The sequence below is a fragment of the Diabrotica undecimpunctata genome, chromosome 1, assembly GCF_040954645.1.
Source record: "Diabrotica undecimpunctata isolate CICGRU chromosome 1, icDiaUnde3, whole genome shotgun sequence".
NCBI lineage: Eukaryota > Metazoa > Arthropoda > Insecta > Coleoptera > Chrysomelidae > Diabrotica > Diabrotica undecimpunctata.
In genome coordinates, this window is record NC_092803.1 from 187,430,861 (window position 1) to 187,457,998 (window position 27,138).

General features: G+C 33.3%; 1 protein-coding gene across 1 annotated transcript in view; it reads left to right on the forward strand.

Annotated features, from left to right (window-relative positions):
- Positions 1-17,633, forward strand: part of Notum (palmitoleoyl-protein carboxylesterase notum) — a 78,052-nt gene extending 60,419 nt beyond the window's left edge. Inside the window, exons 3-7 of the mRNA XM_072520795.1 lie at positions 486-634; positions 812-1,027; positions 2,527-2,808; positions 4,491-4,961; positions 6,347-17,633. Coding sequence (XP_072376896.1) covers positions 486-634; positions 812-1,027; positions 2,527-2,808; positions 4,491-4,961; positions 6,347-6,705 — 1,477 coding nt within the window. The 3' untranslated portion in view covers positions 6,706-17,633. The remainder of the gene's footprint in view (positions 1-485; positions 635-811; positions 1,028-2,526; positions 2,809-4,490; positions 4,962-6,346) is intronic.
- Positions 17,634-27,138: the final 9,505 nt, after the last annotated feature.

Consider the following 27,138-nt stretch of genomic DNA (forward strand, 5'->3'; position numbering starts at 1 on the left):
TGACGACGATTTTGGAGCCTTACATAGTTCTTCCCACCAATTCTTTGTTTTTCCTTGATCTTTCTGTTGGGTATTAACTGCAGTATCCAGTATCGGCTACTTCTGATTATCTGCTCCAGACATTCAAGTTTAATTGGAATAGCAGACCAAAAAGAACAATCGAATATAACCGAAAATAGCTTCGGAATAAAAAGCTCTCGCTCGCTTTTTGATTAAAAATGTTGTGTAGAATGCATGATACAGCACTGATGCATAATTAATTCGATTTGATACTTCTACGAGTAAAGCACTTTTCCGTTTTCCATCAAATATTGTTCCGATGTATTTTATTACTAGTCCATTTCACGTTAATTAAAAATTTTATTCAATATTGTCTATTAAAATGTTTGATAAAACTAAGCCCAAAAGAAATTACTTCTAATACAATTATTTACTCTTCTAAATTGACAAAAATTAGTGAAAATCATTGTTTTGTTTTATTACAGATTTTACTTGAGGCGGTCGCACTCTAGCACAAAGTGGATCATTTTCCTGGAGGGGGGATGGTATTGTTATGATGTACATACATGTCGAAATCGATGGTTGAAACAAAGACATTACATGACCTCATCGAAGTGGCCGGAGACTAAAGACGGTAAGCATTATTATTGTTATTATTAAAGTGACTTGTGTCCATCGTACAAGATCTAAGTTCTCTATATCATTTTTTCAAAACTACAAAATACTCACAAGAATAAAGAAATTAGTCAACTTACTTATTCTAGCTCCCATGTATTACATATTGTTAATAATATCTTTGGTTTGCTTACAGTTGGTGGTTTACTTTCTCCAAACATGAAGGAGAATCCATTCTGGTGGAACGCAAACCACGTCTTTGTTCCATATTGCTCTAGCGACTCCTGGAGTGGTACGAAGCCACCATCATCGAATGATATGTTCAGCTTTATGGGATCTTTCATCGTAAGACAAGTGGTCCGAGACCTCATTCCTTTGGGACTGGAAAATAGTACGGACCTCATATTGAGCGGTTAGTACCAACAAAAAATTATTTAGGAGATATGATAAATTTTGTACCTATATGTATTTTATTTTAAATCATATCATTCGCTTAAAAAAATCTGGGGTCTATGAAAGATGGTTTTTTCTATGAGAAGACAAAGCCAATCTCTCGCAACCAGATGTGAAATTCAGTAGATCTCTTTTGATACGTTTGGCAGATACCACAGTATGTATCTATTTAAGCATGAGCTTTTAATATTTCCCAACCTATTTTGATCATTTTGTGTGAGTGAAAAAAGATCTTCAAAAGAAACCGTTTGGACATATACTGGATGATAGTGTGGGATTTCTATCTATCATAATATTAATATTGTTTCTTTCCCAAATCCAAGTATTTCCCAAATTAAAAAAATAACTTAAAATTTTTTCTTTCTCTGCTCCTAAGTTCTGCCTGCCGTGATAACTTAACTCATCCTCTTGAAGTTCTCTTCCAAAATGACTAGAATTCCCTTCATAGATAAGAAGGTTCGGTTTCCTTCCACTTCAATGACAAGGGAATCGATTCTATTATAACCTACATCGATATATTAAATTGTATTGTAAGTTGCCTAATCTACGGCGGCCAATTAGTAGCTATTGTAGGGATTCGGTTTCATATTTGACTGTGATTTTGCTAACGTTCGAAATGTTAGATTATTAACGATCGTATCGTTACAACTTCTACCCACTAAAAATCTAATTTAATTTGCTGCATTCGTCTTCTGTTCTAACTACGGCAACAACTTTCAGATCGTCGGCATGGTCACAAGCTAGACGCCCGTCTGTATCTGAAGACACAGATCCCCATCATAGTATACGTTTCACAAGGTGAGTTCCAAGATGTGAAACACCCTGACTAATGTTAAAGCTCTCTCCCTAGTTCACGATTTATTATTATCTTTCGTTTAGATATCACTTAAAACTCGAACACGTATCTCCCGGAGAATTGTCCGCAGGAAGCTGAGCCTAATTACTAATGACTGTTACTAAAACCAAATAGTTCCTGGTACGCCGTACACCGGTGTTTGCTATGCTAGCTATCTCTTTTACCCTCGTCATTTCATCCACTACTGATACATTTTGCCGAAAGCCATACTGTGCTTTGAATAGGTTTTCACTCGCTTTAACTCTCCCAGCAGTATATCGTACAAAGAACCTTTAAGAACATTTACCATCACATTTAGCAAGCATAGTAGTCTATATTTTAGTTATTTTCCCATACACCAGTTTCCCATATACTGTGTAGTCCTAGTGTTGTTCCTATCTTCATCCGGATTGCATTAGCTGAGAGTTACTTTTAGCTGGTTCAGGAATCCCTCCAATGTGCCGTAGTTTCTTTATCTTCATAGGCCCATACGCTTTTCTGTAATTAGTTTTTTCTTCGCTTTTTATAAGGGCCTCATAATTGCGAAAAATGAGGAATTGAGAAAAGTAGTGCAGAATCTTGTGTATATATGTGATATATTTCTCACTCTTTTATTTTTTCAGGTAGTAGTGCTGGGGGGACTGGTGTGATGCTGAATCTAGATTATGTAAAAGAACTTCTACACGAAGAATTAATGTTAACTCAAATTAACGTAAGAGGAGTAACCGACTCTGGTTGGTTCCTCGATAGGACTCCTTATGCTCCTACTAATAAACCAGCTGTAGAAGCTATCAGAAAGGGAATGGAAATGTGGAGAGGAAAGGTACCAAGGCGGTGTAGAGAGGAGTACATGAATGAGCCGTGGAGGTGTTATTTTGGATACAGACTCTATCCTACACTCAAATGTAAGTAACATATTATTGTTGAAGGTTCTGTTTTCAATAAGTTTTACCTTTCTGATCTTAGTCTACTAAGTAGATGTTTTAATTTTTAGGTTTTAGACTTTTAGGTTTGAGTTTTAGGATAATAGGTTTTAAAATGTTTATTATATGTGCATCTTCTAGATAACAAGATCTTATAGAAACTTTTGTGTACCTTATATAACAACACAGTATTTCCTAAGCCCAAACTTTAACAAATTTGGTGAAATATTGCAAAACATGTATCGATGAACTTTAATAAGTTTCTGAACAGTTTCTCTGATAAATCTGATGATTATATTAGAACGGCATACTTCTTGGAAGGTATATAGGCCACTGAAGTTATTTTTTACTCAACGATATTCACAAACAGCGATTTTTTTGTTCATTTTGTAGTAACTTTTTTTATTAATCGATTTTAATTTAGCATATCACATTTTCTGTATTTTTTTTTCTGAGAATGTTGTTTGTTGACATTAAATCTCTAAATAGACAAGTTTTTAAGTTATGAGCAAAATAACACATAACGTTTGAACTATTTGCTAAAATATCATATTTGCATAGGATATGTTTTGTTGTTTATTGACAGACGCACCTGATTTTAGCTATACAAATATTTTTCATTTAGTAATTATGGAAGATTATTCCTATTCATATTATGGGAGAACACATACATTAGAATTGTTTTACGAATTTCGGTGCAAACAATGCCTTTCATCAATCAGCGAACAAACGCCCATCAAATGAACATAGGCCGAAGCAAATGGTGCCAAAACAAACGAAACAAAGCACACAAACATCAACGAAACAGCTTTCATTCGCAATGTGCGGTGGCACTGATGCCGCCGTTTTAGATTTGAATCACTTGTTAACGGCACATAAACGACCGGCAATAACGAGCAAAATGAACTATAAATAAGGTTGGTGTGATCGCTTGATGGGGATTTATACAAATCTATATGACATATTAAAAAGTAGACAATACATTGTATATACAACTTCGATTTATTCGGTATTTTAACTTATGTTCTCATCAAAATAACGGGTATTGAGATATATTGTGTTATACAATGCATAAAATAGTATTTCCCGTCAAGTATGTCAAAATTGGTACTTTTATGTATATCCTGATATACATCTTGATGTATATCCGTTCCAGTCTCTTAGGTTGCACAGTTATAATATTCTACGTCTTCCTTGTCTTGCACTCTCTCTTCCTTGTACTCTTATCATTTTTTTGAAGCGTGCACTAGTAAGCAGGTAATCTAACAAAGTTGATTACTGTGATTACTTGAAGGAAAATGGGCCCCAGAACGAAGAAGAATATCTTGGCTTGCTAACCTAAGAGCATCGTATAGAAAGACCTCAACACAGCTATTCTATATAGCAACCAATCAAGTCATCATAGCCAGAATGATCGCCAACGTTGGGAACGGACAGGCACCCTAAGAAGATTCAGAAAGAATATGCTCCGTCTTTATTTTGACCACCTATTTTCTTGTTTCTATTAATTCATGTACCCATATCAGTAAATGAACTATTTCCTACCAGTTTCTTAAAATAGTGTTTATAAAATCAAGGTGAAAGTTATTTCAAACTCATTAATGTAAATAATTTATACGACCTACATACAAAATAGATCTTTAATATACACATTTTTTTTGCAGCTGAACTCTTTGTTTTCCAATGGCTTTTCGACGAAGTCCAGATGGACGTAGACAACGTCGGCGCCCCAGTCACCAAGCAACAGTGGGACTACATCCACAAGATGGGAGATGCTCTCCGCCACAGCTTCCAGAACGTGTCTGCTGTCTTTGCTCCGGCGTGCATTTCCCATTCAATTCTAACCAAAAGGGACTGGCAAAATGTGAAGATTGACGACATCTCAATAGCCGAAGCGTTACATTGTTGGGAACAGAAAACAACCAGAAGAAGGCTAAAAAGGGTGAATAATGGTAAAATGTTGAGTAATATGCAAGGTAGGATGGGGAAGAGGAAGAGGAATCAAAGAAGGAACAGGGTGTCATATGAAAGTTTGATGGACAATGATGATAGAGTTGGACACATGCAAAATGCTCCCATCAATATGAAGAGAAGAAGGAGAAACAGAAAGAATAAGAGGCCGAATAAAAACAAAAGTAAGCTTTAATTAATAGTTTTCTTACATTCATTACTCTTACTCTTATTCTTACTTTTCGTATTAATCTAAAACATAAAACTTTTTATTATTATTGTATTCAAAAAACATTACGATGGAGTTTCACCTCTGCATAGCGTTTCTTAATTAGGTACCACAATATTTTTTCTTCTATCGTACTTTTTTAGGTGACTGTTCTACCCAAAACAGATTTGGTTTTTTTATTTGTTATCATTGATTTACTTCTTCTGTTCATGTTTGTGCTAAATTAATGATTGTTATTTTTAATATGAGAATTTTCTTTATGTTTAATATTCTTGTTTAAAATGTTTTTGGCATTTTGTTACTTTATAATGTTAGTATCAACTTATGTTTCATCTCTAGACTTTCATATTTCAAATTGGCTAAATCACACATCACATGAATCCTCTTCTTCTTCACTGAGTTTGACATTGGTTAATTAGGTTAGGTTAGGTGTTGGACTTCCCTTGAGTGTCATCCCTTCTGTTTATATGTTGTTTCCATTCTGTTTTGTTTCCATCAAATTCATCAAATCTCATTGATATTCAGTTCTTCTTTATGTCTCCATTTGTCACATTTGAACACACTTAAAAAATTCTTTCCTCTTCCATCTTTTGATTTTTAATTATTATTAGCTCGTTGTCTCTATTGGCTGCGATCCTATGCCATATGGACGGTTTCATGAAGGGATTTTTCCTCTAGAGTCGTCATTTGGTCGGCAAATCGTGTTGGAGATCTTCCTATTGGTATTCGGCCTTCTATCTTTTCTTCTACTACCAATAGTTCCATGGTCCCAGTTCTACTAGCTATGCGGCTGATGTAAATTAGGTTGTGCTCATTTTACTTTTTTTAATAGACTATCGGTTATATGAAGCTCTTCCAGAATTAACCGCTTGGTTCTATGTTCTGTCCAGGAGACGCGTAGAATTCTTCTATAGATCCACATTTCGCAGGCTTCGATGTTACTCCTATCGATTTTTTTAAGAGTCAATGTTTCCGCTGCGTACGTAGCAATGGGAAAAATAAGGGCATTGACCAGCCTGAGCTTAGTATTCCTCGTTATTGTTCGGTCTTTTCATATTTTAATCAATTTAGCTGTTGCTGTTCGGGACATTGCTAGTCTACGCTTGATTTCTGAGGAATAATCGCCACTTAGAAATTCTCCAGTTGGTGTATGTGCGATAGATCTTTCTACGATCATTATTTTTGTTATTCCTGTATTAATCTGAAGTCCTAAATTTCTTCGCTTATCCAGCTTAGACTTTCAATGATGGTAATCATTTACGTTTTAGTGAATTGACCCTGTATATTATGCCCTATATAAATAATTTGTATCCTTAATTTAAAATACGTATTTTTTTTCAGTTCGACCGAGAAAACAACGTAATCAGGTAAACAACGAGAACAAGCCTCTACACAACTCCAACAACTTCTCTCCTTTAGACAAAAGACCGTCCAGGTCGGTCTTACAGAATTCAAGGTGGCCACGAAAAAGGCGATGCGTTCACCGAAGGTTAGAGCGATGTTCTTGGCCACAGTGTAACCATTCTTGCCCCAAATTGCACAATCCCTTCACCGGAGAAGAGATGGACTTCATAGAATTGCTGAAGTCTTTCGGATTAGATATGAACAGCGTGGCTGACGCCCTGGGTATCGATATACAAACTTTAAATAATATGGATCATTCTGAGTTATTGAATCTCTTAACGCAGCAATCAAATTAACAGATTATTTGAATGTATTAGTTTTTTGTTGATTTAAGTAGTTCTTGTTTTGTAATTACTGAATGATCAATTTTTAAAGTAAATCCAATGATTTTATGGATATATTTTACATTTAAAAAGATCTGAAAGCAGTACATATCTGATATTCTCTTCTATTCATTCTATTCATTTTGGCCAATTAAGTCCAAACTCTGATGTATACGTTGCATGTGAACCATAGACGTATATTAACATAGACTGAGCAGTCTCTAGAGACAAGTGACGACACCATCTTTTTTTTTTCAAGTATTCAAGTATTCAAGAATTTTATCATATTTTCCATTTGAAGTAGAGCAAATAAGCAATAAAGACTTCGTTCGGGACTGTGATAAATCATAAAGATATATGCAAATCTTTGGAAGTTCCTATAGGCGTGCATAAAAAAAATCTGTACGTTTTCTGCAGACATTTCGGCGTATTTTTTTAATTATTAACAATTTAGTGAAAGATGTCATTTTTTCGAGGTTTTGCTTACCATTAAAAAGCTTTAAAACGGCGATTGCTAAAAGTGTTAAAAGTAATTTGTTTCTTCGAAAACTGCAAAATAAGGCAAAATCGTTAATTGTTTATTACCAGTGTAAAAATCAACCTAGATATTTGTTATTGCGACCAATGTTGGGTATTGTGATCCATAACAAACCCTCAAAATTTCAGATAGATCCATCAATTAGTTTAACAGTTATTGAGGAAGGTTGCTTAATATTAGGATAGCGCTTAATATTGGATAGCTAAATATTTCAAAAACAAATGGAATAACATGTGCCATCTATCCACGAAAGGCTTCAAAACTAAATGTAGAAGTCGTTGTAGAATCTAAAGATCAACCATCTTAGCATACTTGCAATTTTATTGAATCGCACATTCGTAAAGTTGTGTTTACCTATTTTTTAGTGCTGAAAGTATATTTTAGTATATGAAATTTTGTATCTGTTTATCTTGGAAATATTCTAACCTGCAATTTAGAAATGTGCCTAACATGGGACATAAAGTACCTATTCTCTATATTAGATACCTAATATAAGGAACGTTTTTATATATCTATACTGAAAAATGTTTTTATTACAAATAGTAGCGGTTGAAAAATGTATCCAATATTAGGCGACTCCCCACTTCTATTAATTTATCACATGGACAAATTACATCAGAAGAATATTTATTCTGTAGGCACGTTCAGAAATAACCGAATGGGATTACCAGCTTTTATTACAGCAATGCCTAAGAGGAAAAGAGAAAACCTAAGACCTGTATAGTTCACCTTTCAACATGCTTTCCTTGTGAGCTTAATAATATCGCACGACACCAAAGATGTTTTTGTAATGATGACAGCTTTTGATCCTACAGAAATGAAACTCATCATCATTATCATTGGTGCTACAGCCATATAAAAGAGCCTCGACCTTCCGAAGTCTATTACGCCAGTCAGTTCTATCCATTGCCAACTGTTGCCAGTTTGCTGCGCCTATTTTTCTACCACCTCATCTACATTATCCCTCCATCTGAGTTTTGGCCTACCCCTACTTCTACTTCCCACAGGTTGTGACATAAGGATTCTTCTAGGAGGGTTGTTCTGCTGTGATTTTGCCAGATGTCCTGCCCATCTTAGTCTGCCTATTTTTATAATCTGCCTATGTTTATATCTGTGATATATCTCGTAGTTGTACCTCCTACAAACACCATTTTCACAGATGCCACCAAATATTCTTCTCAGGATCCGTCGTTCAAATATAAGCAGGAGGTTTTCATCTGCCTTGGAAATGGTCCATGTCTCCGATCCATATGTCAACACTGCTTGTATAAGGGTTTTGTATATGGTTATTTTTGTTTTTTGGCTTAAGTTTCTGCTTCTCATATGTCTACTCCAAAATAGCATTTGTTTGCTAGGATTATTCTTCGCTTGATTTCTTCCGTCATGACGTTCTCGTTGGTGATCAGGGAGCCTAAGTATGCGAATTTGTCCACCACTTTAAAGGTAGAGTTATCAACCGTGAATTTTTGGCCGATGTTTCTGGCTCTATTGTTGGGTATTGATGCCATTATCTTAGTTTTCTCCTCATTTACTTGCAGGCCCATATTTTTGAGGCATTTGACAAGGTAATATACATTTCTTCTAGCTTGCGTGTTGTGCGGACAACTAGGTCAACATCATCTGCATATGCCAAAATTTGGGATGATTTATTAAAAATGTTTCCTCTGTTGTCTATTTGGGCATCCCTGACCGCCTTTTCCAGAGCTATGTTGAAAAGAGACACACCAGCGCATCTCCCTGTCGTAGCCCAACATGCGTTTCAAATGCCTGTGATTGTTTGCCCTGTATTTCGACTTTGCAAACAACTTTACGCATTGTAGCCTTAACCAATCTTATCTGGCCTGTTATTGATCGAACAGGAATAAAACCACTTTGATATTCGCTAAGAAGCTCCTCTGAATATGCACTCAGGCGACCATATAAAATACTCGAAAATATTTTGTATGCTGTATATTTTGTATGTAAGGAGGGTTATTCCCCTATAGTTTCTACATTCCAATTGATCACCCTTTTTGTGTAGCGGGCAAACGATCCCAATACACCACTCTTCCCGGATTTCTTCCTCATTCCAGGCTATCAGTATGATTTTATATATGAAATGAAACTCATACAAAGAAATTAAAAGGATGGAAACAAGAAATGTATGAACTGCCCTAACGCAATTTATGAATATACAAAGAACATGTGTGGTGTTGATAAATTTGGCCACTACCGATCGTCATACTCTATTGGAAGAAGTTGAAAAAGATTGGTTCTGCATTTTCTGGTTCCTTTTCGAACCTGCAGTAATAACTGTGCATATCTTGTTTATCAAAACCTATAACATTAAGACTAGGTAGGGCACTAATTGATAATTGTTCTTCGAGACAGCGACGTGCAACTTTTTTCAGAGTAAAAAAGGTGTTTTTGCGGTTCCAAATGAAGTTCGCTTGGCAAACGTTCGTTATGAACAAAATTGTTTTCTTATATGTACTCTAATTAAGCTCGATTAAGAGTTAAACTAATTGATGGATCGATCTGAAATTTTGAGAGTTTGTTAAGGAACACGAAACACAACTTTGGGCACAATAACAAATATCTAGGTTCATTTTTATAATATTTATAACCACCTATTAAACTTTTTAATATAAAAAAAATTTTAAAAAAATTTACACTAAATCATAAATAATTTTAAAAAACGCCTAAATATTTGTAGAAAACATAGATTTTCTTTATATAGGTCTATAATAACTAAAAAAATTCAAATACCTGAATTTATCACAGTACCGAGAGAAATCTTATTTCCCCGAGCTATTGTTCAACGTTTCATTTAAATATATTCTGAATTCTGGAGCAAATTCACATTTTGTTTTCCGGTTGTTTTTCATACTTAAGATAGTGGTATGCTGCCTTATGCTTTTTGAGATCAATAATAATCTAGTGACTTGAATTTACGAATAAAATTAAAAATGCATTTTACTTTTGAAATCAACAATTAAATTTTCGCCCATACAAACTCCAATTAACTTGTAGTGAACTCAAGATTAGGTCTGTACTGCAAAAATTGTAATGTAACCACAAAAATATTGGATGTTACTTGACTAATTAAACAATATATTTAGTAAAATCGCTTAGAGAAGAAAGAATTTGTCATTTAATGTAGATAAACAATGTTTGTGCTCTTGGACTAAGAATCGAGCCATCAAACGACTCATAGTTTAAGAGAGATTGCGCAAATATTTGGTAGTTTCTGAAACATCCGCTAGATAGCAGGCAGAACTTTTGTAATTTAAAAATTTGACTGATTTTGTTCTTATCTTTGTGATTTTATATTTTAAAGTTTTATTTTCCTTTAAATGTATGCGGGTAAGAATATTTGATTGGTGCGTTAGTCAATATTTATCATAAATCTCTATTGTGTGTTCATCATTTTTACTATAATTTAGTAATTAAGTAATTTAGTACTTAGTCTTCAATAATTTAATTATCATTGTATTTCATTAATTTCTTTTGCCACTTCATCTATAATTAGACATGTTCTTCTTACTAGACTAACAAGTTCATTTTAATCATTAAAAATATAGTCTCTATTATTAAAGTATTGATTCTGTTCAGCAGTAGGTGCGAATTATTTGTCAAAACTTGAATTTTATTCGTTTCTTTTTTGCTTTAATTCGATCGAAATAAAAAAAATCGATCTATTTTGTTCAGTCCGTCTGTTGTGGAGGCCTTAGCTTAGTGGTTAAGATACTCTCATCCAAGCCGGAACGCATGAGTTGGATTCTCGGCACCGACAACAAAATTATGAATTTATAAAAATTATTCGAGACCTCACCGTGTTTCGGAGGACAGGAATAAAGATGTAACTGACGCTGGAATCTGTCGAGAAGGATCTCCTTGGCAAAAAAGCCATTCTTTTTAAAGTGCGCTCTTTCCGATGGAGGATGGCTACTACAATTGCATACTCTTCTCTGTCTTTAGCCATACAATATTAATATTAGTCCGTCCGTTTGTTTAGAGATTAGTAGATACAGCTAAAACTGTCACAGAGAGAGAAAATTTAATGAAAGATTTGGATTCAGCAATAAAAGACATGTAATAGGAAATGGTGAAACCGGAATTTTTTTACTTCTGATTCCGAGAAATTACTAAAAACAAGTTTACTCCTAAATTATAACAGATGACCTTGAAATTATTTATTGCTCTCCAGCAGCAAAGGTTCGGATTCTGTCCAGAAGGTATTATTCTTTGTTTTGTCAAAAGAACCAAATGAAAATATTTCCGATATATGCGACACTAGTACTTAAACAACCAAAAAAATAAATTCTGTTACCTATTGTGATCTTTCGAAATTTCTTGAATTTTTTTTTGAATACCATTTTAATGCTTTTCCTTCGATTGTACCTTCAGTGTTTGTTGTGGTATAAGTAGTATTTATAAAGAACTTTATTTTGTTGTACAACCGATTAGACGGTTTTTATTTTCTTTCCATTTTGCTACTTATAAATTACTAAATTTTATGAAAAATGGTGAACGCGCTGGATTTCTTTAACCTTACAAATATCTAGTATTAATATCTGAATGATTCATTGTTTATAGTTTGTGTTTGTAAATAAAAAAATGTATGTATATAAAAAATACAAAAGCTGTCGTACTAAGCGTTAGATGTAATATCGAGCCATCGAGATAAATAATAATTTAAATATGCTGTAAAATTTAATTGTTTAGAATTAATGGTTTACTTACTTCCACATAATGATACTTACTACTAGAGATTTTCATTTTAAATAAAGTTTAAAAACTAATAATTAATAACGATCTACTAACTCGTCCAATCAATGTATTGTTCATTTGTTGTTGCACAGTCGCACAGTTATGTTTTTATTTTTGCACAGCGTTGCCGTCTTATCGGAACAGTAAAGAATATAGGGAATTATCAAATACTAATAGTACAGTAGACTCCCTCTATAACGAGAACTGAAATGACAGACTAATTACCTCGTTATAAGCAGATCTCGTTATATCAGACAATCATAATACTGTGCATACATATGAATCTGTAGTTTTCTAAACCATTAACTTCCTATAGTGAAGCCATTCGGAGCAATATAAGATGCTAATAAATATTGTTTGAATGGCGTTTTTGAAAAAAAGTTATTTACTTTTATTGTCAATGAAATATATTAAAACATAAAAGAGTTGTTTACTTTTATTATCAATGATATACGTTAAAACAAAAAAGCTGTACTTATATTTTTTTCCAACTACATAATGTATAAATCGTATTTTCAAGGATAACATAAACTATTGCTTCTGCAATTTTAAGAACTCTGTTATTTTTAACTGCTTTAAATGATCCAGTATCATTCTATCATATATTTTCTAAAGATGTGAAACAGTTGTATTTATTCATTGTAAAGAAGTTTATTGCGGGCTGCAGTTAAGTTTATTGAGGGGCTGTTTGAAAAGGTATTTATTTATAGCCACGACCGGACTAAAAACGTAAAAAACACGTTTTTGGATCTTATTTTCTCTCGTTATAACCAAATTTGCCTCGCTATAGACGGTTATAGTTCAATAGAAATTTCACGGGACATCTAATGTATCTCGTTATAAGCGAAACCTTGTAATAACCGTGTTCGTTATAGAGGGAGTATACTGTATTACTATTAATCAAGAATTTGTATTATTAAATTTTAAATGTGAATACTACTTGACAAAATATTCACGTTATACAAAAGTATAGATCTTTTATTTTTTATTTTATAATTTTGGCATAGCATTTTGTGTTTAATTTAATTTAATTTTTCTCTTAAAAATTTAGTCGACGCCTTCAATGTCAGTTAAAATGTCATTGTGTGAAAATGATTAACGTAACAGACCAAAACATTTAAATTTGACAGTCTCTTTCGATTGTGATTTTTTCTCAATGGCTCGTTAGCCGTTAGTTGTTAAAATATAATTCTAACGTATTTATTTATAAATTATAGTAAAAATATTTTTGTATTTATTATTTTTGTCTGTTATGTACACAACACAAATACAAGTTTTAGTTTTAGGAATAATATTTTCCATGATTTGATCAATGATTTGTTCACAAATACCAAAAATGTTCCTTGATAGGAAAAAGAGTTTAACATACGTAGCAGTAAGAGCACACATTGCATTTTTGAACAAATACTATAAGTTTAACTTAACACAGTGGAACAGTCATTTCATTGTTTTCTGTAACTTTTGAATGATTTTTTGTCGATCATGTCAAGATTTTAAGTTTTAGCATTCCCTCTCTTTGTCTAAAGCCTAGTTATATTCATACAAAAGTCTTTTACCACACACTAATCATATACGTTGAGGTAAAATTGTCGCTTTTAGAATTTTTAGAGCGTTTAATTTTTACATATTCTTGTTTGATGCTTTACTAACAGTCAGTTATCAAAATGTAGATCCCATCTACTTTGATAATGCCTTCATGATCTGCAAAGCTTTGTGTAATCGTCCATACTCGTCACTCATCACCTTTTTGACTCATGGTCAAAATTTTATGATGGTTTAATGGCCATATTATAATAGAACTTGCAAAAGTTGGTGAATAGTTTCTGATTATTTTTAAAAAAGTACTTTATCATGTTTTTAAATTCCAATTAACTTTTCTTTAAGTTCTGTCATTATCTCCAATATCCAATAGATTGTCAAACGCCGATGAAATGAACTAAAATAACGGTATCTCTCAGAGGTATGTTTGTTATTGGTTTATTCTACATCATACATTAACATATTACATACACGTTTTCGGGAATTGGTCAGATCTATTATAATAAGCTTTTCTTCAACACCCGATAGACCTTATGATCTAACCATGGTATACACAATGCTCTTGTATCAAAAAGACATCCAACTTTCTCATACCAACAGTAAGTTCTGCCGAAGCAACCTTAATGTGCTGAAAGTTAGCCTTTATGACCCTGTTAGAACAGAGAAAGAGTCCTCGATCGGTTTTTTTTATATCCATTTTTGGAACGAAATAGTGCCTCAGAATTGGCCAGCTCTTTGAGGCATCACTTAGGCAATACTTTTTCTCCCTATACCATGCATCCCCTAGACACGATGGTGTTACACCTAGGAATTGACCACACAATAGTCGCAGCATAAATATCACTGTAGGATGAGACAGTTGCTGCGTATGTGTATATATGTGATGATAAGTTCCACACCTAGTTTGTCCGACGTGGAGTACTTGACAGCTTCTATTGTACTGCACAACTCTACTCTTCATTGCAGTCTCAGACTAGCACTGTTATCCATTGACATATTTGATATTACAATTCAATAAATCCCTTTATGTATTTTTAGTCCTACGTATACTCTTCGAAAGCCATTTTATCCATCTGTCAATATCTCGTATTACAGGTTTTGTTCTGCATACGTATTCTTCTAAAGAAAATTTGCAAGATCAGAAAACACGCCTATATTTGCTTTATATATTTTGAAAAGGCATTTGGTTGCATTCAGCACGATCTTTTAAAACATATGGGAGCTGGACCATCTCTTCAGGCTCTTAAAAACAACTTTTCTGACATTAAATCACGACATTAAAGGAAATCGTATCTGTACTAGAAGGATTCAAAGAAAACGAGGAGTGAGGCAGGGGTATTTGCTGTTACTAACAATGTTGAATTCAACAAATTCCTGAGCTGACATGATATTCCTGAGAAACAGGATACAAAAATATTAAATATGTTAGAAGAGCAGCAGATCCTTGTTAACCTGATTTACGAAGAAAGTCACCGCAGAGATGTTAATATCATTATCAAGAAAGCTAAATGGATGACAATGAGGAAAATACATGTAAATCCAAATCAATTTGACGCTGCAGTTATTGCACGGATAGAACATTTTTAAATATATTGGAAACTGACTGGATACTAACCGTGATTCTGACAAGGAAACTCTTTCCAGAATTGAAATATCTCGTAAGCCGTTCATGTCTTGGAAGACGCTGTCATGCAACAAAGATATATCTATGTACCTTCACAAAAAAACTCGACAGTCATGTTATATTTCGCTAGTCTTTCGCTCAATATCGATAAACAGAATTGAAGCATTTGATTACTGTTGGATTTCTAAAGATATCGTGTACAAGGTGCTTAGAAGGATGATGCAGATTTAGCGCAGTAAATTGTTGCAATTGTAAATTGTGTAAAAACACAGTTAAAAATAAAAAGAAAAACATTTGACCATATGGTCAATGACCTAAATAACAACTATTGCGGCTCATAACTCAGGAAAAAGTCACAGCAAGACGACGGATTGAACGTAAAAAGATACCTTGGTAACATAACATAAGACAAAAGACGAATCTTCAGATGGAAGATTTACTTCGAGCTAATGCTGATGCTGATAGACAAATACTCCATCATATTGTTGACTTGTAGATGTATGTAGATAAGAAACTTGACGTGGTAGTACGTACCAGAGTAATACCTACTGTTTTGGAATCAGTATTACTATTTAGCACTCGAACTCAATAGAAATTGCTTTACAAAAGTGTTCCTCTGTGTAATTTAAGAAACAGATTCTATTTTATTCTATATGGTGTCTAAAAAGTGTGAGATAATTAAAAAAAATGATAAAAATTTTAAAACTCTTGTTTTAAAATCAACAGTTATTCCTTGTTAACTTATGCATCATTTTGCCCTTTGAAAATTTTTTTTAATAAAGAATTATAAGTTTAAATTATAGAAATCCCTAAAGTTACTTACTATAACGCTTTTTGCGTTATATTCAAGAAACTTTTTAATACGCTTTAACACCTGATAAACTGACAGGCAGATTTATATCAAAATGGAAACTTACACACACTTTCTAGACATCTAATATAAACTTTCCACAAAACTTTAGAAAATTGTCAGATTATAGTATAGAAAAATTGTGAGAAAATTACGTCACTACCTAATTATAACATATGAGGTATATATAGTACCTTAATATATGAAAAAATATTTAAATTGCGGTCATGACGATAAAAAGGTCAAATTATTTATTACTTAATATTAGTTATAGGACACTCAGATAGTGCGATGTACATAAAAATTATTTATTAGTAATGTAGAAAATATTTATTATAACTCAACAAAATGTCATTAATTACACAAGTTTAGGGCATTCTCAATGTACAAGATTCGTCAAAGAATGGGTTACTGCATTATTACATTTTTCTGTAAATTTTAGTATATAAAAAGTTTTTTTCAATATAATATATTTCTATTGTTTTGGTTCTCTATAATCTCTATTATTATTTAGTTTAATCTACGATGTCTGTAATCGTTACGTAGCTCAATTTGAAACGTGTTCTTCTTGTTAATTTGCCAAGACCTTTTACTCTACAACTCTACAGCCTACAGCCAAATGTGTTGATTATTCTGTTTTTTGTATTCTTTATCAGTTTGTACACTTTGTTGTTTATGATCATAGCTTCAAGTATTGTTTTATTATGCTATTATGCTTATGATAACTATTTTTTCACACAGTACAAACGTCCTTTAAAATTTTATTTATTTTTATATATTTATATCTTATATACGATAATATTCTTCGTCCATGTATTCCAGCATCAATTAATGTCAGATTTGTCCTGATGTATTTTGTGCAATTATTATTTTGTTTTTTCACAATCTTATTCATTCTTGGGTGAACATTCCTTCAAAGACACGGCCTTCGTCTGTGAAACTGATTTCTATTCTCAGCTCTATTAAAATTCTATTACGGTCTGCAAATGTTTATAATTTCATCAGCTTATTGAAGATGTAGCCCTTACGTTTCATTTGTACTTTCAATTTGACCCTTGAATCACTTAACGTAATTTTTGTCAGTACTTAGCCATTATTGACTGTGTTCCGTTAGCTTCTCTAATACACAAACATTTCACAGTCTGTTTCTATTCTATCCTCGTCTTACACAAATTTTTCATTTGATATATCAATAAAATTATTAATTGCATCAATGAAAATCTGCCTTATTCTTAATTACCTACTGTTAAGTAATTCCATTTCTATATTTCAAAAGAATCTAAATTTATGAAGCTATTTAAGGACCAAACTACGACTTTGAAGAAATTGAAAAACGAATAGAGTACTAAAGAACTCGCTTGAAAATCTTCAAATTAAAATCGATAAAATAAAGAAAAATCTAATTATAATAAAGCGTTTTTTTTGCGAATTTTGTACATATTAAATTTATTGTTTCTGCCCACTTTACAAATACCCAAAGAATGTTTGCCCTATCCACTGCAGGACTGATTTTTGTTCTACCTCAGTTGTACAGATTTTCTTTAGTCAGTAGGTTACCTTATTTTTTTTTGTAAAAATGTAAAAGAAAATAAACTAAGTATCAGGAATTTATTTGTGTATTTATTTTTGTTTATACCTTAATGTTAGCTCGCTCACAAGAGGATCTGGTCCAAATATTAAGCCAGTTAGACACTAAGACTATGCAACTATAAAACTATATCAGCATATGGAAAGACTCAGAAATATCCCACAAAATAAACTGAAACGATTATTATTATAATCCAGATTTAGCCAAACTGTTCACACACTGGGAAAATTCATTCAAAAAATCTATAAAACATACGTAAATATTTTTCCTAAACTCAATGCTCTTTTGTAAGAGTATTCGCATGCAAAAAAGAGCTTCTCGAGTACCCATACCGTTTCGGAAACCAAACTGCTTATCACCAGTTATCCCCTCACAAAGTTTATATATGCGACAATGCAATATTTTCATAAAAATTTTGAGCGTGTGACTCATTAAACTGATAAGTCGATAGTCGCTACACTGTCTGGCATTCTTTTTCTTGGGAATAGTTATAAATATCGATTCTAACCAATTGTCTGATAATTTGCCGCTGCTGTATATCTTATTAAAGAAGGATGTGATAATCGCAACACTCTATTTAATAGTTTTAACAATTCTGCAGGTATTTCGTCAGGACCAGAAGCCTTCCTTCATTTCGCTTGGTCGATAGCCTTCTGAACTTCTGAGATTAGAATCGGTGGGCCTGTATCTCGGTTAGATGTTATTTCTTGGTAGATTCTTTGCTCATCGTTAAATAATTCTATTATGTAATTTTCCCATTCGGTACAGCGTTTTTTTTTATCACTTAAAATTCTACCACCAGAGTCTTATAATATATTTTGCCCATAAGTTCTGCTTTTGCCTGTTACTTCTTTTAGTTTTTTATGCAAATGGAAGCTGTCGTGTTGTTGCTCCAGTTTCTCAATTTCTAAACAGGATTCTTGTAGCCATCGGTCTTTTGCTACTTTAATTCTTTTTCGGATTTCTTTATGTATTTCATTGTATTTTTCTCTGTTTATGGATTTATACTGCCTCCGAACGTCCATTAGATCTAAGATGTCTTGTGTCATCTAGTCATTTTTAACTGTTGGTCGTCTTAGAAGATTTTCTCGAGATACAGTGGTTATTGTCATTTTCATTTGTTCCCAGCAATCATCTATGTTGTTGGTATCTTCTAGTCTAATTTCGTGGAACTTGTCGTTAATTTCTTGAGAAACCTTATTTAGAGTGCATGGGTCTTGGAGTGCATCTAGTGATATTTTGGAGGTTTTCTGATTTTTACAGACTTGTGTTCACTTAGAGCCAGCTATTTTATCTTTGCTAGAAGTTTTTCAAGCATTGTGTGAGGGACGTATTGATAATAAGGGAATTATTATTATCAGATTTAGCCATACGGCTCACACTCCATCCAAGGGAAAAATTCACTCATCCCAGATACTTACAGTATCAAAACGATTGAGCTCTAGTGGGACTCTTTTCGTGTTATCGAGCCCTAGGTGACTTGATAAGTCGGAGTATCTCATAAAAATTTTCGTAAGCATCTGGACGTCGAGAGCTTTCTGCACGGTCTTATACAGGTGTTCACTTAGAGCCAGCTATTTTATGTTTGCTGGAAGGTTTTTCAAGCATTGTGTGAGGGACGTATTGATAATAAGGGAATTATTGTTATCAGATTTAGCCATACGGCTCACACTTCATCCAAGGGGAAAATTCACTCATCCCAGATACCTACAGTATCAAAACGATTGAGCTCTGGTGGGACTCTTTTCGTGTTATCGAGACCTAGGTGACTTGGTACGTCGGAGTATCTCCCAAAAATTTTCTTATGCATCTAGATGTTAAGAGCTTTCTGCATAATTGTATAGAGATGCTCATTAAAACCTAGCTGTTTTATTTTCTCTAGGAAGCTCTTTTGAAATAACTCCAGTAGTAGAAAGAATAATAGGTATCGTCTGGGTACTTTTCATTCTCCATTTTCTCCTTATTTGTATTTCCAGATTTCTGTACTTGGCGATTTTTTCGTTGTATTTATCACGCAGATCTTTATTATTTTCAGAAGTGAATATTAAAAACAAGACACATCTGTATAGGAGGAGAACAACAAAATCTAATTTTGGAAGAGCAACAACAACAAATAAATCACTGTAAAATGTATAAACATCCAGACATACACATAGCCAATGAAGGCAATTTGGATAAAGAGATGAAAAACATAAATAAACAGGGAAGACAAGCCATTAGGCATGAACAGCGTACTGTGGGATTAAACAATTTCAAGAGAAAATCAACACAGAATCTATAATGGCATTGTCAAAACTTTGTTACATATGGATGCGATATATGGTCACTGAAGCAGAAAGCCATAAAGACTTTGGAAGCAACAGAAATGGATTATTGGAGAAGAGCGGCCGGTAGATCAAGATTAGACAAAGTAAGAAACCGGAGAGTTCAAAAAATCATGGGCATTAAACATAGAATAACAGAGAACATCAGAATCAACCAACCAAGATGGTACCGACACGTACACAGAATGAATGACAGTAAAATCTCAAAAAAGTATTAAACTGTTTATCGCAGGAAAGACGAAAGAATGGCAGACCGAAATTAAGTTGGAAAAAAGAAGTCGACAAGAGTATAAAAGCGAGAGGAATAGAAGAGTACGTTCTGAATGACCGAGTATGTATGTATTATTATTGTTCGGGTACAACAGGTATCGCTACATCTATTAGTGTTGTCTGTCTAGTAAGTTTATTAAGTAGTATGAGATCCGGTCTATTATATGTCACTAGTTGGTCTGTGAGCACAGTACAGTCCCAGTAAAGCTTGTAGTTGTCGTTTTCAAGCATTCTGTTAGGGACATATTGATAATAAGTGAGATGGTCGGTTTGGAGGAGTCCCAGTTTGCTCGCTAATTCCTGGTAAATAGTCTTTCCTACTGAGTCAAGGCGTTCTTTATAATCGGTACCGGCAAACATCTGGCAGTCCTCAGTAAGATGTTGGATAGTTTCTTGGGCTTGACATCCATATCGGCATTTGCCGTTTTGGACTTAAGGTCCAAAATAACCCGCTCCTGAATGGCAAGCAGGAAACCCTCTATCTCGGGAAACATCTTTTCTGTTGTCAACCAATAGTTCGACGCTGTATTGCCGATATATTCTTGGATGATCTCATTGAAATGTAGCCCATGCATAGGTTTACTTATGCAGGTGCGCATTTTTTTTGTTTAGAAAGGGGATTTATGCGCACTTTTGGTCCCTCAGATTAAGCGGCGTTGTGTCATCTACTGCGCAAATTGCGTGATGTAAAGATGTCTCAGCCTGCGTTTAAAAATAGGTTCTTAAATTAGAAATCTGTTTATCCAGTTGCTCGCTTATGTCCATAAGGCCTTTTCACCTTAGACCCCGCGGCAATAGTGTTGCCTCTACTGCACTGCGTAGATGACGTTTTTTTTAAGAATGCGTAGATTTTAACTTTGTATATCCGTTTTTGACCACTTTATACAGTAATTTCTCGTTTTATAGCGCGAAAAGCATATATAAAAAAAATTGAATAAAAAAAAAAGACATTACTTACCTTAAAAAAGTAGGTATACGTCTCGTAGCCTTCTAAAATTACATAAAACCAAGACAAAAACAAAAAAGTTTCCCGAAATTAAAAGAAATAGGCTGCATAATAAATTACTTCGAATATCTGAAAGAAATTCATACAAAAGCTTAAAAAAACTGATGCACATTTTTATTCGTTTTTGTAACTATTTATATTTATTCATATCGTGTCGATAAACAGAAAAACAAGGGAACCTGTTTATTTTACTAGTGTCGTTGTTGAAAGTAAACCAATTATTTATTAACTTCGTCTGCAGGTGAATGTTTTCCTAAGTTATCTCGTTGTAAAATGTGTTTAAAATACCTTAATTCTTTAATACTCTTTCAGTTTAAATCATAATGTTTTTCTATCAATTTTCTAACATCAACTGATTTTTCTTGTTTTATTTGTATATCTTTGCCTTTTAAAGCACTTGGTCTAAGAGATTTGTTTATTAAGAGCGGTTTCAACATCCTATCCCCTGATGTATTGCTACAAAGTATGTAATAATGTTACTCGATCTTTATTGCTTTATGTCCACTTGCAGTTTTTTCATCCTTTGCGATGTAAGTACGGTTAGGCATTTTTTTCCAATACAGTCCCGTTTCATCAGCGTTAAATACTTGATCGGCACAATAGTCCCCATCTTCAATAATTTTCGCTAGATCCTGTGGAAATATTTTTGCTGCTGCTTTATCTGACCACTCTCTCCTGTGATTTTGATATTATGAAATGCATTTCTTTTTATAAACTCGATTAGCCATCCTTTGCTAGTTGAAAATTTTTTACCAGCTTTGGAAGTGGAAGTTGGTGGCTCTGACTGTTTTATTAACTCATAAAACTGAAGACCATTTTCCTGCATTAAACAACCACTTAGAGGAATTCTTTTTTAAATCAGTTGCTCAATCCAAATTGCGATGAATCTCTCTAATCTTTCTAATAATACATTCCTTGAGTAAGATGAAAATTTGGCGTTTAATTTTGAACCAGAAATTATAAATTTTCTCATAAAGTACATTCGTTTAGCAAATTCCCATCTGTAGACACGCGCACGTGTTGATATTCGCCCTCTCATTCGTCAAGAGGCTATTAAATATATTTGGCTTGATTGCCTTAAGCCAGACGGATTCTCATGTTACAGATCCAAGCTTGCCAGTCTGTTTAAATTCAAATTATAGCGTGTTGGTTTTTAAGTTAATATATTGTGTGTTATATGTTATAGTTATTGTGAAGTTATTTACTGGTCGTGTTATTTTTTAGAGTTTAGTTTAAGTGTGATTTAATGATTAAATTTCAAGAAATTCTTACACTAATAGTTTCAAAAGTAAATATTTTTAAAAATAATATGATACACGTCAGTACGACCCTGTTTGGCTTTTGCCCATGTTTTCCAATTGCCGAAGATCCTTCTCTAGAAGGATTTCCTAAACGCTCTAAAATTACAATTTTCGTTTCCCACGAAATTGATTTTTGATCGTTGATGTTTTTTTTTCTCCATTGGGTCAAATAAAATTTTAAAAAAAGAAATGAAAAAAAATTAGACTTACGATATTGAATTTGTAAAAACCTCTTCTAATGAAAAATAAAATTTTACGACACTCACTTGAAATCTTTCAATCGGAACACCGTGCTGCTTATTATACTGCAGCTTGGAATCAGCACAATATTAAACAACTTATTATAAAACGAAGCACCGCTAAGGAAAAAATTAATTTAAAACAATATCAGGTTATACCTGTCAATGCGAAACTCGTAATGATGTAATAGGGACATCATATAACAAGGGAATCCCCGAATTGCAAAGGCTTACTGTACTGACATCTGGATGTGAGTCGTTAATATTTAATTATAATAGTTAATAATAGAAATTTTTGGATACATTTTTGGATGAAATACAAACCGCAAGGTAGAGAAATAAGGACATGCATTGAAATTGCAAGACAAGCATTTATAAAAATGAAAACAATGTTTGTCAATCGAGACCTTCCTCTGCATCTGAGGATAAGAGCCTTAAGATGCTACGTGTTCTCGACTTTGTTGTATGGAATGGAAAGCTGGACACTAAAAGTGGATAACATAAAGAAGTGGGAATCATTTGAGATGTGGTGCTATAGAAAGATTTTGAAAATACCATTGACCCAACGGTTCATAAAGCACATCAAAACAAGAAAGCTGGAATATTTAGGCCACATTACCAGAGGTGCGAAATATGAGATATTAAGGCTCATAATGTAAGGTAAAATCAAGGGTAAAAGATCCATAGGAAGACAAAGAATTTTCTGGCTGAGAAACCTAAGAGAGTGGTATAGTTGCAGCTCAGTAGATCTTTTTAGAGCAGCCGCCAATAAGGTACGGATAGCTGTGATGATAGCCAACCTCCGATATGAGAAGGAACTACAAGAAGAAGAAGACAAACCGCACAACTTTAAAATCGTATAAAAATAATCCGCTTAAAAAGAGACCTTACTGTAATACCAAATGAGTAGCTAAGCGCGGAACAGGCGTACGTATTTAATTTCTTAAATAGATTTTTCCTATTAATAAGTATAAGATATGACCGATTTAGTTGTCTTACTCTTCGCACAAACTCAGAAGTTATTTCGATTTTTATTAATTTATGGCCAATTACAACAAGACCAGAATAAACGATCTCCATGAAGTTTCGATCTATAAACTAACAAGGAAAGACCCAACCACATAAGAACTATAGACCAAAGAAATAATCTTAGCTAGCTAGCCAAGGAAGTTCAAAAGAGTCTTATCTCACGAGAGAAATCCCAGCAGATATCTGAACCTGTACTGCCTACTCATAGGAGTTGATAAAATGTAGTTCCAAACAATGGTCCAATCAGTTTGAACAACATGGAAGGTTATGCCAATAAATTCCTTTTAAAAGTTTTGTCCTGAGATGTCCAAAACTGGATAGAATAAAACGCCATGGCTAGAAATTTTTATAATCTTACTTACCATTTTTGCACCATTAGAATTAATTTAAATACTAAAATATACAAATAGGTAAACAAATTCATTATTAATGATCTTCGAATACAAGAAATATAATAATGTTAAAATTACTAATTTATTATTTTATGAGGCGTGTTTGATCGATGTAAAAAACGTATACGTTTCATGGAATGGTTTATAATCGTATAAAATTTTTATTATTTAGTACATTCCTACGATTAAAAATAAATTACATTGTTTATTCCTATATACCTGTTTACGTAATGAACTAATTATTAAATTATACAAGGGGAATGCGATATATTCCCCAGAAAGAAAATGTAGGTAATTATTATATGTATTTGTTATGGAATTAAACGGATATTTTATTGCAAGTTGAATTAAAAAATAAAACTTGTGTTTTTACTTACTTTTATATTAAATTGTTTTATTTAAAAAGAAATAATAGTCAATCAAATTGTTGTTACACAGAAAATATCAACAATAACTTTACACCTTAGGATATCATTGGTAGGAGTATTTGCTTTTCAAAGTGAACCAGAATAGACACATCTACAATTTTCCAGTTTGACGGTATACCGATTGAGTATACCTTCATAAATTACGTAGGTTCTTTGCAACCGGTAAAAATGCTAAATAAGCCTGCACCAGAAGAACTCCTTGTGATGATATTTTGTAACTGCAAACAAGGATGCGATACAACATGCACTTGCATCCGCAAAGTTATTGCTGGTTAAGTAGCCGTGCCCACTGGTATCGCCATACCGGCACAGCTATTCTTTATGTCTTTATGTCTTTACTGACATAAAACTCTTTCTAAAAGAGAACTCAACTTAAGTTTGCAAAAAACAGAATATGTAGTGATTCACAATGACGCGGAAGTAACATGTAAAATCGTTTAAATATCTAGGAGTACTTTTGATGGATTGGAACAAGCGGAAATTAGACACCGAATTGAACAAGAAAAAAAAGTAATTGGAAGTTTTAATTCAGTGTGGTGGGACCTGTATATAACAGAGAAAACAAAGAATAAGATTGGAAGAACATTTGTGGACTCTTTAGTAACGTAAGGAAATGAAGTGTGGACTTTAAATACTAAGTCAAAGACAGTTAGAAGGAGTAGATATAGATTATCTGCTAAGGAGCACTAGAATGTCAAGGCGCGATAGAATTACCAACGAGGCAATTAAATATAGATTCAATACCACAGACACGTTAACTAATATAATAAAAAGGAAAAGTCTTAAGAGGTTTGGACGTCCTACGAATGGAAGTAAGTAGATGGCCCAGTGAAGTATTTAGATGGAATTCACCAGAAAGACGTAAAAGAAAAAGACCAAGATTATACTGAAGTGAAAATATCAGAAAGGCATTAGAGTGCAGGAATTTGGAGGAAGAAGATACTCAAGACAGGCAAGACATGGCGATTAGACGTGGGTATGCGGAGTTAGATGTTTAAATCATCTAATATATTATATTTTTAAACAAAAATATATTTATTGTAATTACATTGATGCATTACAAATGAATCATTTAAAAATTTTAAGAAACGTTCGCTCATATTTTTAACTACAAGAGTAAGACAAAATTATTAGCAGCATATACAATAGGAAATGCAGAATGACTGACTAGAGACCGAAGTCGCAAAAAAAGACGCTGTGGTAAAAGCAAACGAAGAAGTGTTCGAATATGAGAACACAATTAGAGAAGAATAACACAACTAAAAGATGCAGTGCGCTGAAAAGACAGTAGGTATAATGAAAGAAAAATCCAATCGAAAAAAATTTCGATACAAAGAAATTAAGTCTTTCTATCAGGACGTATGTATGGACGACAAAAAAGGATTATCAGAACAAGAATACGTATATAACATCGAGTCAAGAAATACTATAAAATAAGACAAATCTTGTAACGTCTTAATAGAAACGAATAGATATATTCTAATCTTTGATGTTCGTGTTTGCTGCCTGAATTCTTCCTTTAATCTCTTCCGCGATATCTTTATCTGCAGTGATTGTTGCTCCGAGATATTTAAAACTCTCCACTCTTTCAAAGTAATATGGGTAAGAGCATATCTGGAGTCATTTTGTATAAAGTGTCAGAAGTAATATAGATTTCAAGATTTGATGGTGTTCAGTTCCTCTAGGTTGTTCATTTTTCTGAGGAACCCTTTATGTTTAATTCGGTTAATCCACAGATCTTGAATATTCTCCGATACAACCACATGTCAAACGCTTCTAATCTATTGCACATACCTTCTTTTAAGACCCACGATTCAACAGCATAAAACAATACAGAAAAGACGTAGTATATCAACAGTCTTACTTTTATACCAAGGGAGAGATTGTGGCTTTTGAAGAAAGCTCTCATCCGGTTTAAGGTGGATCTAGCTTTTCCGATAAGCACTCTTATCTTCTTATTTTTGGCCCATGCTTCAGTTATTATAGTGCCAAGGTAGTTGTAATGCTTCACTCTTTCTAATGGAGTTTGCTTGACTTTTTGCTATCTTTTTTTTGCTAATTATCATGAGATTTGTATTATATCTTTACATTTTATATTGATTCCATATTGTTGACTGTAGTACGTGATTTTGTTTATAAGGACTTATAGGTCTTCTAGGTGGTCTGCAAATATACTTCTGTCATCTGCATGTCTGATGTGGTTTAACCGGTATCCGTTTAGTAGAATATTTTTTTCAATTGAAAGCATAGTCAGACTAAAGTTAAGATGTGCAGAACAAATAACGAGAATAAGAGCTGGTCGAAAAACAAAGGGGCTGTTGAAATGTGAGTCCAAGGGAAAGTAAACAATGGGTCGGACGACCCATTGTTTACTCATGGTCCACCAACATAATGGACTGCTGACTGACCATTTTTTTAACTTAGAGATATAGCTGTCTTTAAAAAATAAATTTATTTAGTGAATAAAAAATAAATAAATAATTATTATGCAGTAGTTAAATAGTTTGAAAATGATTTGATCAAGCA